At 41.5% G+C, this 12624-nt stretch overlaps 1 protein-coding gene across 3 annotated transcripts in view; it reads left to right on the plus strand.

Moving 5' to 3' along the window:
- Nucleotides 1–11874, plus strand: part of LOC139305530 (protein phosphatase 3 catalytic subunit alpha) — a 62050-nt gene extending 50176 nt beyond the window's left edge. The window contains exons 9-15 of one of the 3 annotated variants that reach the window (XM_070929406.1): nucleotides 1267–1392; nucleotides 2012–2083; nucleotides 3463–3489; nucleotides 4403–4487; nucleotides 5067–5164; nucleotides 7997–8026; nucleotides 11585–11874. In XM_070929406.1, the coding sequence (XP_070785507.1) occupies nucleotides 1267–1392; nucleotides 2012–2083; nucleotides 3463–3489; nucleotides 4403–4487; nucleotides 5067–5164; nucleotides 7997–8026; nucleotides 11585–11787 (641 nt within the window). In that variant the 3' untranslated portion in view covers nucleotides 11788–11874. The remainder of the gene's footprint in view (nucleotides 1–1266; nucleotides 1393–2011; nucleotides 2084–3462; nucleotides 3490–4402; nucleotides 4488–5066; nucleotides 5165–7996; nucleotides 8027–11584) is intronic. The other 2 variants (XM_070929407.1, XM_070929405.1) reach the window with 2 other exon arrangements.
- Nucleotides 11875–12624: the final 750 nt, after the last annotated feature.

Below are 12624 nucleotides of genomic sequence, written 5' to 3' on the forward strand. Positions count from 1 at the left end.
CAAGACAGCAAATAAGCGAGTTTCCCAAAATGTTGCACTATTTCTTTAAAGCAGACTCGGTCAAATAGATTTTTGAAATGGTGCAGCACATACATTTTCATGTATTTTAGCACTTGAAGCAGCATAAGAAGGAACACTTTGATGATGGCAAAAGAAGTTCAGTAGCAGGCTCATGTCCCATGTCAGAGTGTCTGGAAAATGATCATCATACAGTGTTCATTGCTGTTATGAGCATTGCCCATCATTACCTTAGCTTCCTGTCTCTGGCTACTCTCTCCTCTCTCACCAGAAATTGATGGTTTTCTGTTAATTAATGAAAAGTGCTCGGCCTCATGGAGCCCAAATGCTGAGCCATGTGTTTCTGTGATGACGGACATGTTTCGCCGACTGGGGGCGGTAATCAATACACAGGAAATGTTCCAGCAGGGGGAACAAACCCTGTCTCCCTTCATTTTGATGCCTGTTCAGTTTTCAAGCCTCAATTTCCACATCTCAGTTTGCAATCCTGTGCATATATTAGTCCTTCTGTCAGAGTGAGAGATTGACAAATGCTGATGTGAATACATCACCTTAAAATGTGTCTTTGTGTAGGTAGTTTTATACTGGATTCTTTTATTCACTGTCATCACCCAGAGGTTGACTGACAGCGCCTGACAAAATCTTGAGTTACTTCCAGGCTGCAGTTCAGTCTTGGTGTTCATGACAGCGTTTTGGCCACTTTACACTTTTCTCTGTCGCAATTTGTGATTTCATATTTTCACAAGTCTTCACAGCTTCTGCAGCGAATGAATCATTAACCAGGAAAGGCAGAACAAAAACACCAAGGAACTTTTCACATAAAAACTTCTGTATTAATGTGGCATTGTTCTATGTAATACTGCAAGAAGAAACGTGTCAGCCACCGGGGAACGGCTTAATGATATGATATTCTCCAACAACCATCCTTGTTTCTTGGTACTATAGGCTTTGTGGGTCTCCTCTGGCTAATATCATGTTGGACTGACAAAGGGATGTGTACTGTGGCTGCGGAGGCCGCGCAGTATTTCTAAGTGGTGGTTGGGAACTGGATGGAGGCTGGTAATGGACCTGGACCTTAATCAGATCTGATGCTTTTTCTTGGTCTGTTGAAGTATGGACTCAAATCCTGGTTTCAAACTTTATATACACGTTACCATGAGAAGAGAAAGCAGAATTTCATTGTATCTTACACATTTGGACATATTTTAACAACCACCTTTCCCCGTCTTTTTTCCTTACCCTCCTCAGCGGCAGTGCTGAAGTACGAGAACAACGTGATGAACATCCGACAGTTCAACTGCTCACCTCACCCTTACTGGCTGCCCAACTTCATGGACGTTTTCACCTGGTCCCTGCCCTTCGTCGGGGAGAAGGGTGAGCAGGCGCGCATGCAAATATTCTCAGTATGCTTATGATGAAATGTGAACATTGAGTACAAGCAGTTTTACCAAATGTTGTTTGCACCAATGAGTTGTAATGAACATTCAGAGTCAGTCATGAAAATGGCCCAGCTTCAGAGCAGTATTGTCAATTATAGTTCATAAATACAGTACATGATTATTAGCCGGTAGTTACTTAATTAGTTAGACATGCTAGTTTAAAAGGACTTTATCCTGTAAATCAGCAATAAGTACAAGTCAGTGAAAGTTTAAAAACTGCTAAACATGAGCAGAGGTTTGTATTCTCATAATGCCTTGAAGATTGTTCCAGGCATTTGGTTTTGCTGAGTCCAAGATACTGTTGTATGTGTGACACATCTGTGTCAGTTAATCACACAAAGCTGTGAGTGATGCACTCAGTCCAGGAAGCCTATTTTGGGTGTGACCCTTCCGCACAGGGCCATTCCTAGCAATGTTGCAAGGTCACTAATGGACACTGTGTGTATGTGTTTGTCTAACTAGCCACACATGACTTGTTGTGACTGGACACAGATATGAAGATTACTCATGAAGTGCCATGTCGTCAAATACATGCTTTTCTTATTTCTTTACAGTGACTGAGATGCTAGTGAACGTGCTGAGCATCTGCTCCAACGACGAGCTGACGACTGACGAGGAGCTGGACGGTAAGCAAAGCAGACGGACGGCAACCTCAACAGTTCTCATTACAGTTCGCCTTCGCTCCACTAGAGGGAGTCCTCTGCTAGTAGGAGTCCCAGACAACACACTCAATCTCATAGACACGCACACGTTCCTTGTGTTTTTCCTCTGCCCTAGTTTCACAGCGTTCAAAGTTTTGAAATATTCTTCAAGTATTCAGCATAAGTCTGAAAAAATCTAAAACTGTAAGTGTTGAAATGCCGTAAATCCAGTAGTTGGAGGTGTTTAGTTGTACTAGATGGCTCTGTAGTGCACTGTAGTTCAAACAGCACAGTTAGTCATACAGTATTCATGCTTTTTATCATCCTACAAAAGTTGCAAGTTTGAGCCATCTGTTTGATCCCGGGTTACAGCTTATCTACAATGAGATGACCAGTTTCCCCTCAGCCTGCCCCACCCCTTACTGCCAAACAGGAAATGATCTCACCAACCCCCCCCCCTTCTCTCTCTCTCTCTTTGTGTTTACTGATGCACTCTGTAAACAGCACCCAGGGGTGGAGTGTGTATCGCCAACCGTATTTTAAATATTTTAAAACCCATAAAAGGCACCCATTCCTTCAGTTGATTGAAAGTTCAGATGATTGGCTGATAAGGGAGTATAAGTACATAAGGGACCATCAGGGCCCTCTTCTATCATTGTGGTAACATCTTGGTCCTTAGGAATGGCAGCCGATTGCAGATAAGTTCTAATTTTGAATACATAATTCATAATAAAACGACTAAATTCAAATTTCTATTGATTTGGACTGTGGCACAACTCGTACACTATACAGTCCCTCAAATAATTAGCCGTCCTTTAGCATCTCATCGTTTTCCACCAACTCATTCACTCAGAGCTTTCAGTCGATCCACGTTGTTTATTTCCACATTTCTTTGCGCTCACTTCTTTTTCAGTTTCCACTCTCATATATTTTGTTCATTTTCACCATGTTGACATTTGGATTGTTCTTTCCTTTGTCTTTCTCACTCATGATCTCCTTCCCTGTGCCCTTATAATCTCTGATAATCCTTTTGTTGCCCTGCTCTTTATCTGCTATTGTTTCCATGGTTTCCTATTGCCATTATGTTGATATTACACACCTCACTACTTTATCACATCTCTCTCTCTCTTTCTCTCTCTCATGTTGTGATGTTGTCACTACCTTGGTTAACCTCATCTAATTTTTCTTTTCTATGTTTTCCAGAGTTTTGTGTTCAAGGCATCGCTTTCCTTTACACTTGTGCTTTCTTGCCTCTTATTTTGCCGCCTGCCCCCTTTCCGCCGCCTCCTCTTTCATACTACAGCCATCCACTGATCTTTCTGTCCTTTCTCTTGTCTTCTCTTCTGGGGGTGTTTCATGAGAAGGACAGCTAATATATCCCCCCAAAAAAGGTACAAACATTAGCCGTAATGGTGTGTGCAGAGGTAGATAGACTTTTGTGACCAGTGCTTATTCTCTGCTCAACTAACGTCAGTGTTTTAAAGCACCTTCTAACACTACTACTGAGTCTTTCTATTGATCTAATTTGAATTGTTTTCCACAAAGATGTCTCAGTGTCAGTCTCAAATCTGACACATGAGCAAAAAACAATTTCAAGGGAATCAGTCCCGTGTAGAAACGTATGTTAAAGCAATAATGGTGTATTGAAACGAGGACGAGAGGAAGAGTCTTAAACTAGACATCGGACGGTCAGCTCTTTCCTTTACCCAGCTTTTCACCACACATCAACTTCATTTCCATCCTTCATACTCGTGCGTTTTCCAATCTGGCTCCCTGGGGCCTTGAAACTGTTATTCTGCAAGAGGGTCTCTTTAAACAAAGTTTTGTTTTCCAGTCCAGGAAAAATCCTGTTTTGAGTCTCCGCAACCAAAACACAGCACAGGAAAATTCATATAGAGTGTGCTCGTCGAACACGTTTGGACAAGGACCAGGCCATTTACAGATGTAACAAGGTTTAAAAACGTTTGAGTGCTACTTGGGGGAATTTGTAGGTAGGAGTTAAAGGGGACTTCAATTGAAGACCACTAGTGGTACAATAAAGAGAGGTGGCATGACTGCACTGAATCACTCAGTTGTTGTGATGTGTGGATGGATTCAAACTATTCCGTATGATCTAAACTCCGGGCTTCAATAACCACATTGTGTTTCGTCTGATGCACTTCTGGAAAAACTAATAGTCCATCGTCCTCAAAGAATAAAGGCATTTACACAGACAATGCAGTCTAGTTAACACTTCCGCAGGACATGGTTTAGTACGCATGAGTCACTGTATGTATGACTGTGTCTGACCTCTGACCCGTCCAGGTGCCACAGCTTCTGCCCGTAAGGAGGTCATTCGCAACAAGATCCGTGCCATTGGCAAGATGGCCAGGGTATTTTCTGTGCTCAGGTATGCAAACATGAAAAAAGTCCCTTGTGTCCTGCATGTTCTACCATTGTCCTGTTACTTTCAATACGACTCCATGACAAGACGTTGAACTGAATGTTTAAAGCTGCACTAATCAATATTTTTATATGAACAATAGGTCAAATGATTATGTGTAATGTGAAAGGTGTCATTTGTAACGACGACCACACAGAGAATTATCACCCAACTCTGCAGTTTAACGGAGCTGAAGAGTGAATATTGGACTTAGATTCTTCAGGTGGCCAGAAACACGACTCTAAACGAATGCTTATGTTGCAGCACGTCTGCTGGATGTGTAAATAAGCTTGCTAACAAGTTTGCTATGTCAACTTTAGAAGGTGATAATATGTCAGTATTGTGTTTTCAGCTTGTTCCACTGCCCCTAAGTGGAAAAAAGTGTGTTCTACAATATGTCGGACATTATTTTGTAGAAATGAGCAGTTCATGCTTTAGTTATTTAGTAAGTATTCGATTGTCCAAAACACATACTTGACATGATGAGCTTCAATGAAGTAATAATGTAAAGTAAATAATGTGTAGATGTCTGTGTTGATCTTTCAGAGAGGAGAGTGAGAGCGTGCTGACGCTGAAGGGACTGACCCCAACAGGCATGCTACCAAGCGGAGTGCTGTCCGGTGGCAAAGAAAAGCTGCAGAATGGTAAGACTGTCACAGAGTACCCCGAGACCCCCAGCTTTGGCCCCCAGAACGCCTTCTCACACACAGATCAATTCCCCTTACACAGCAATACCCTGCATAAAGTGCTAGCTCAGTGTTTAGGGAATACTGCATACCCAGACTCCCTCCCTTTTCCCTCAGTGATGCTCCTGGAATTTCAAATTGCTGCCTCAAAGTGATACTGTAAGTGTAGTTAAATGTTTCTGGCAGCTTCAGTCTGTATCCTTTCTATACTGCATGTTCAGTTAAATGAAGCAGCTGCTCTATGTAGCTTTCTTTCAACGTTCTATGGATAAATGACTATAAAATATCCAGTTATATGTACAGACAGCCCCCTCTTCCCAAACAATGCCAGATACATTCAGCAGATTTTCTTTGTCCCTTTGTCTTCTCTAATGTGTCTCCCTCCTGATGTCTCGCATTAATACCCTGTCTTCCCGTCCCCGTCTCTTTCTGTATTCCACTGGTTTTATCTCAAATATTACCTGTATCTTTTTCTTTCTCCTCTCTCCCTAGAAACTGCAGGTATAATCGGTTGTGCAAGTATTCTGTTGTGTTATATTTTTCTTTTTTTCGTTTTCTTGTGAGACAAGTTTAGAGTTCAGTTCACCCTCTTCTGTTGAATTCCAAACACTCCCTAAATGAGTTTGACAAGCTGCTGCAGTGAGGAAGTAAAGGCTTTCTGGAAACGCCTTCACAAACACTTCAAATTAACTTGGACCCCTGACAGAAATGGTCACTTTATTGTCCATTTGAGTGCTAGTTGGTGATCTCAGCAGTGCTCCGTCAGGATCTAGAGAGACGGGACCACTCTGTGATACAAAGGATGAATTGGAATTGACACAACCAACTGTGAATGAAAGGGGGACAGTTGCTGTCTGTCTTTTCATTCACAAAACGAAGCAGAAATCCAGACAACTTCCCTCTCCTCTCACCGGTTCTCACACATCAGCTAGCACTAGCTTTCACATTAAAAAGCAAAATCTCTTCGGCACCTCTTTACTTTAAAGCAAGCTTATATAGCATCTGCTGAAGAGAGACCACTGTGGCCACGAGTAACAATTACGGGGTAATGGTATGTTACAGTAGGTAGTACTCTAGCGTACACTAGAATCACAAGTCATGGAGAGTCATAAAGTCAGCGACATTGACCGTTGCACCGCGATATCTACCTCAAGTTTGTTAGCATTAGCCACTAGAAGTTTCTGGTCACAACAAACCAAGTCAGGCTATAGCAGCAAAACCCCCAAAGTTTATGGAATTGAGCAAGAGTGTGTTTTATTGCTTATGGAGCCAACTTGGCATTTCTAAGACTAAGAATGTGTTATTTAGCACTTTGAACTTTCACATATGAAATTCACAAATCGTCATGTAACAGATTCTGAACTGGGCCCGTTTGAAATTGCATTTTTGAGATTTGTGACCTCCTGTGGGAGGAGAAGTGACCAAATTGGAAACGAAATAACATCTGGACAAAGTTGGCAATTCTGCCTATGTCAATCAGATGCTCGTCCCTGTTTCAGCCCCACTGATTTTTGCTGAAAAGACAGGGGCACTTTTACATTCTTCTTACATTCAGGGGTGCGTTCACTAACGAACAAAGAAGCTACAGCTCTAAACACTAACTCTAAATTCATATGAAAATCTGTAGTAGACACAAATACCATCTATTAAGCTTTTAGCTCAACATTATGTATTTGTGGAGTTCCATAAGAGAGTTGTGCCTCTGCTGGTGGTCTTGAGGATTAACATATGAATATGGAAGTTGAAGTATTTGGAAGCAGCTGACTCTAAAGAGAACCCCAGTGGAGGAAGAGTGATGTTCAGAGATTCCTGTTGCAACATTGGTAGAATCACATTGCCCCCCTCCTTTAGGCAGACGCCAGTGTGCTTCTACTGTAATGTTGACTCCATCAGCCATTCTGTTTAAAGTCTGTTGCTCTCGTGCCTTCGTCTCATCCTCATGACAGTCTGTTCTGTAGTATCCAGTTGCGTAGTCTCCAGCACTGTATAGCTGTCACTTTGCCGTCACCTTCTGCCTCATCCCTGTCTTTGTGTAAAGCTGATTTACACACTTGTACTGTATGTTAATTTATGATCTCAAGGATACAAAAAATTGGTAAGTGGTTAAAATACCAAAGGTTTATTTTCCTCCCCCTCCTCACACTTCACAAAAGTAAGCCAGCACTTTTGATATGTCATATCAAAAGATGCTAATCCTGCAGTTCCAGATGCCGCTTCAGTAACGCTGCTCCATGTGTCTACAGCGCTTCGATTTGACATTAACAGTGAAGCCACAGCCATAAAAACCTGCTATCACACATGCACTTAAACCTTATCCCTGTTTTCCATCCGCCCTCTTTCAACTCTCCTTTCTCCATCTATGCTCTTTAACAGTAACCGTAAAGAACTAATATATTTCCGGCTTTATCGTGTTGTATTTGCTATCAATGTCCGTCCCTGCAGTATTCATTTTTTTTCTATCACTACATTGATTGTCAGACTTTTTCAAAGCACCTCAAAGATGCAATCCTCTCCATGAGGTCGTTCGCTGCCACAAACATGTGTCACCTTCCCTTTACAGATCTGGAACTCATCAAAAAGCTAAGGCTCATCCCTCTCCTCCTCTTCCTCCTCCTTTTCCCCTCTTTGCTAACATCCATGCGTCCTTTTGTCATAAAAATGTGGAGATGACGTTAACCTGTTGTCGGCATTGGCTGTCTTTGCTGCTCATTGACTTTGTTCCTGGGACAAAATGAACTCCTCTGCTCACTTCTCTCATTCGTTTTGCAACCCCCCTCTTCTTCTCTTCAGCTACTATTGAAGCTATTGAGGCTGACGAAGGTAAATGGGTCTGGCTGCCCTCTTCTGTTGTCTATTCATGGCAATAGACAGGGGGCTCCGCTGGGTTTTCATCCATCTCGCTGGTGCTTGAATAGAGTGTGTTGGGTGTTTGGGCTAACAAAATGTGGCATAGTATTAACAGAGAAAAAGTAAGTAAGTAATTAGGAAATCCTGTGGTCACACATGTTTTAAAGGGGAATGGATTTCATAGCACAGATTTCAAAATCACAGAGGGTCTTACTGTGATTTTGAGTGAGAGCAAAGCAAACGCTACATGTCTTTTAATCTCAGCTAACACAAAAAAAATTTTTTAAGAACATATAAATTTTTTTGCATTTCCTAGAAAAAGAAATGACATGCTATAAAAAATGTTAGCTAGCTTTCCTTTTCATTTCAGCAGTTTAAATATCACCGTTTATGCGTCTTTCATAGAAAGATTACCAGACTATCCGGGTTCAGGATAGAGATCGCACTTTGGATATCGGAAATTCACACTCACATAATGTGGGAGGTGTGAATACGTGGCCGTCATCGGCTCATCTGGCAGCTGCACTGAGCTTTTACCAGACACCAGACGCACCGGCTGGACCAACATAATGAGTCCTGCAGAGCTACACCGCTAAATTGGCCTGACCCATAGCGGCTGATGTTAGTTTAATGTAGACGTTCGTACCGCCGTGTATGTCGGTCGATAAGTAACAAAATATTGTGTTACAGAAATGCCCACATATGTTACATAAACCGTGTCACTGTTACAAAGTTTGTCCACCAGAGAGCACTGACATATATATTTATCAGATTGTTTGATTCACAAATATCAACATTCAGCATCTTGTCTGGGAGTACACAACCCTAATGTCCCGTAGAATATAGACACAGAAGGAATCGGCAGATTTGTGTAAAATATTTTAATGAAGTCACAGAGAGAGTATTCCATTGTGTGGTAGGTTACACTTGTTCGTTTATCTAAAGCTGTGTAAAGTTTTCCAGAGGAAGGGAGTCCCTTACACAAACACGTATTCCATTTAAATCACTCAACGTGGTCATTTTACTGCAGTTTGTCTCTTACTTCACGAGATAGTGGACCCTCGTTCTCTGCCCTCACACAATACAGTGAAGTCTTGCTATGAAAGCTTATAATAGTATTTCCCCTTTGAAACAACTGAAGCAGTTGTGCATTGTTGTTGCTGTTGTATTAATATGATAATACTCCAGTTTTCTTTAGAGTTGAATCTGAATTGGTAGAGACGAACGCTCCACAGGAGGCTCTGAAATCCAAATTGGATTCTCCCTAAAAATCATTTTTATTTACTTCGCCTTTGGCGCAAGAACAACCTCAACTGCGAGCTAAATAGTAGTCTGCCAGCTGCTATTTACGTTGGAATTGTCCAGTACTTCCTCTTTAGCCCTATAGAGGACAGTCCATTGTAGTGTTGAGACACTTCTCTGCTTCTCTCTCCATGTGGATCCTCTGTGGCCCTGCTGTGTCGTGTTCTTTCCTGTGAGCTGCTAATAACCTGTGTCTGACCTGTGCTATGCAGCAACACAACTACGCTACCCATCACGCCCCTCTCCATGCTCCCCCAAATTTGTCGTCTAAAATGATGCCCCCTCCTCATTCTAGTTAACGGGTCATCTTCTTTGCAATCATAGTCTTTCTCTCACCATTGAAGACCCCCGGCCTTTATGAAAGGTGGAAGTAACAAAACTGAAATGTTTTGCCGTTAAAAAAAACGGGCTGAAATGAAACTCGATCAAGCTGAATGTTGGAACGATAATGCAAGATGTCCCATTGAATTGAATAAAACAGCGTTGAGTTGTCAAATGTGATGCCATTGCATCAGATCAGCCTGATTTTATTCTTTTCGGTGGTATTTTAATAAAGCAGTTAATTCCATTATTCAGTTCACCTGAATTTGATCTTGTTTTTCTTGAACTCTCAGTCTAAATGGGATTGTGACCTCCACCCCTCATAACCTCCCAGTGAACCCCGAATTGCTGCATGCTCCAAGCAGACTAAACAAGTCGTTAGCACCCAAGTACCTCTGTAGTGTCTTTGTACGTGAGCTCAGTCTCAACGTGGTTCTATTTTGTGGAAGTGAATGTCTCAGTGGGCTCCACTCCAGTGTTTGTTATTTTGTTTCCTCCCCTCGTTCTTTTTCTTTGTCTCTTTGATCATTCTCCTTCTTCGTTTTTTTAATCTGTGACGTGACGGGGCGATCTGGACGTTTGGGGTCCTCAGGTGTTCTGGAATGTGTCCAGATATTCTTTAATATTAGCCCTATTTTTAAATTGAAAATTTATAGAGTGCATACAATGTTAAAGAATTACGAAATAGCAGCACAAGATGGCCATTAGATGGTCCAGTATTGTAGAGGTCTTTTTCCGCTGTACTGATTAAAGCATGGATTGATGGCACAGTGAAAACCTGTTGACCCTGATGCCAGGAGCCCCCTCTATAGATTTAGAAGGATTATTTAATCCTTTTGTCTGTGCAGTTATATCATTTTGATACTCTGATAAATGGTGTTAATGTGTTGTCATTTCATAAAAATGAGTTATATCCTTTGATATTAGTTCATCTGTTATTGAACCACTAAACATTAAAAATGATCAACATGTAAATATGCTGTACAATACATACTGTTGCACATAACACATTTAAACAATTCTGTCAACGGTTGAAGAGTTATTCAGCCTTGTGATTACTACAGATGTGTGTCGCATCATATTTAGTTTTTATGTTCAGTTGAAGGAATAGGTCGACATTTTGAGAAAATGTTTATTCACTTCACTTCGTAGAGTTTGATGAGATGATAAACACTCTCATATATTTATATATATATATATATATATATATATATATATATATATATATATATATATATATATATATGTGTGTCTATATGTCTGTTCAATATAAGGCTCCGGTCAGCAGCTGGTTAGCTTAGCCTAGCTAATATTCAGCTGTTTTAAAATTACTTGCCCAGAAATAGTCCTACATTTAATTCCAAATAATATCACAAATTGTTGCTTTTACACGTTTTCTTGGACGGATTAAACAAACGTAATTTAACGTGTTAAGTAGTTCAGAGCTGTAGGGGTGCTGGTAGGCAGGTTTTGTTACCTTCAGACAGAGCCATGCCAGCTGTTTCCGATATGTATGCTAAGCAAATCTTCTCATCCAACTCTATGTAAGAAAGCAAATAAGCGTGTTCCAAAATGTCTAAACTCTTCCTCTAAAGCAAGGTCTTTAGGGATCAACATCATGGTTAGTGTTAACAAGCCCTTCAGTTGCTCATTTTTCATGGATGACTTGCAGTTGAATTAGCCAACAGCTCCTCAGATGCAGTCTTCATGTTGTCCTTTTCTGAGTTTTTCGTTACAACAATTCCATGACCCAAGACCAAACCTAAGATAAACCAAAATCTGGTGATGTGTGGGTGAATGTGAGCAAGTGTGACCCCATTCTTTTCATCATTGAATCTCTCACATCTAAAATCACTGCTGATTTCTCCCCCTTTCTTTTCCCCCTTTTTTTTTTCTGCATCTCAACAGCCATCAAAGGCTTCTCACCCCAGCACAAGATCACCAGCTTCGAGGAGGCGAAGGGCCTGGATCGCATCAACGAGAGGATGCCGCCGCGGCGAGACGCCTTGCCCTCCGACGCCAGCCTCAACTCCCTCAACAAGGCCCTGTCCTCGGAGACCAACGGCACGGACGCCAAGGGAAGCACCAGCAGCGGCGGCAACATCCAGTGAAGGCCAGCAGCAGGCGCCACCTTGGCCGACGGGGCAGCCCCGCCCCCAGCCTCATCGCGGCACGCCACCACCACAGAAACGGGGCAAAGGGTGAAGGAGTGGAGAGGAGGGGGGGAGTGTTGAGAGAGCGGAGGGGGGGAGGCATCTATGGCTCACACTGGGGGGACATCTCACTTGCTAGTCTTTGGATATGCCTTCAAAATATTAGTTCATAGTCAAATCTGCTAAGTTATTGCCGGGTCACATTTCTGAACGGTCAGGCCTTTATTGTGCTTGATTGGTCACCACACCGCAGTATGTCAGAGAGGGAGAGAGAGAGAGAGAGAGAGATCTTAAAGGTGATTTTATTTTTTGTTTTTTTCTTGGAAGACCCTTGCTCATTTACACCGGAATGGAAAAGTCGTGTAACTTCTTACTAACTATTGTACGTTTACAAAAATACAGCACTAAAAAGGACAGAACATGAGATAATGTTTTTAACATATAAGGGTGTACAAACTAAATAAGGACTATTTATTGATAACTTTTTTTTGCTACTCTTATAAAATAGCTCTGAAATTAATTAGGCAGTCTTAAAAAGAATGTTGCAATGTTGTCGAAATGCCAAATAATGGAACGTTTTATGGTTTTGTACATATTATGCTTACCTCAGGTTCTTTTGGTGTGTGCTTTGACCTGATTTTTCTGTATAATGGCTAAATAACTCGGTAATGAATACCTATTTTCTTGAGTTTCATAACTGGAATTTACATTTACCTATCTATCATTTGCAAATATGTTTATTTTTTGTCTCTTTTGGAAGGGGGGGGGGTAGATTTATTGTGGCTTGCTGGAATT

Source organism: Enoplosus armatus, chromosome 23, assembly GCF_043641665.1.
Source record: "Enoplosus armatus isolate fEnoArm2 chromosome 23, fEnoArm2.hap1, whole genome shotgun sequence".
Classification (NCBI taxonomy): Eukaryota; Metazoa; Chordata; class Actinopteri; order Centrarchiformes; family Enoplosidae; genus Enoplosus; species Enoplosus armatus.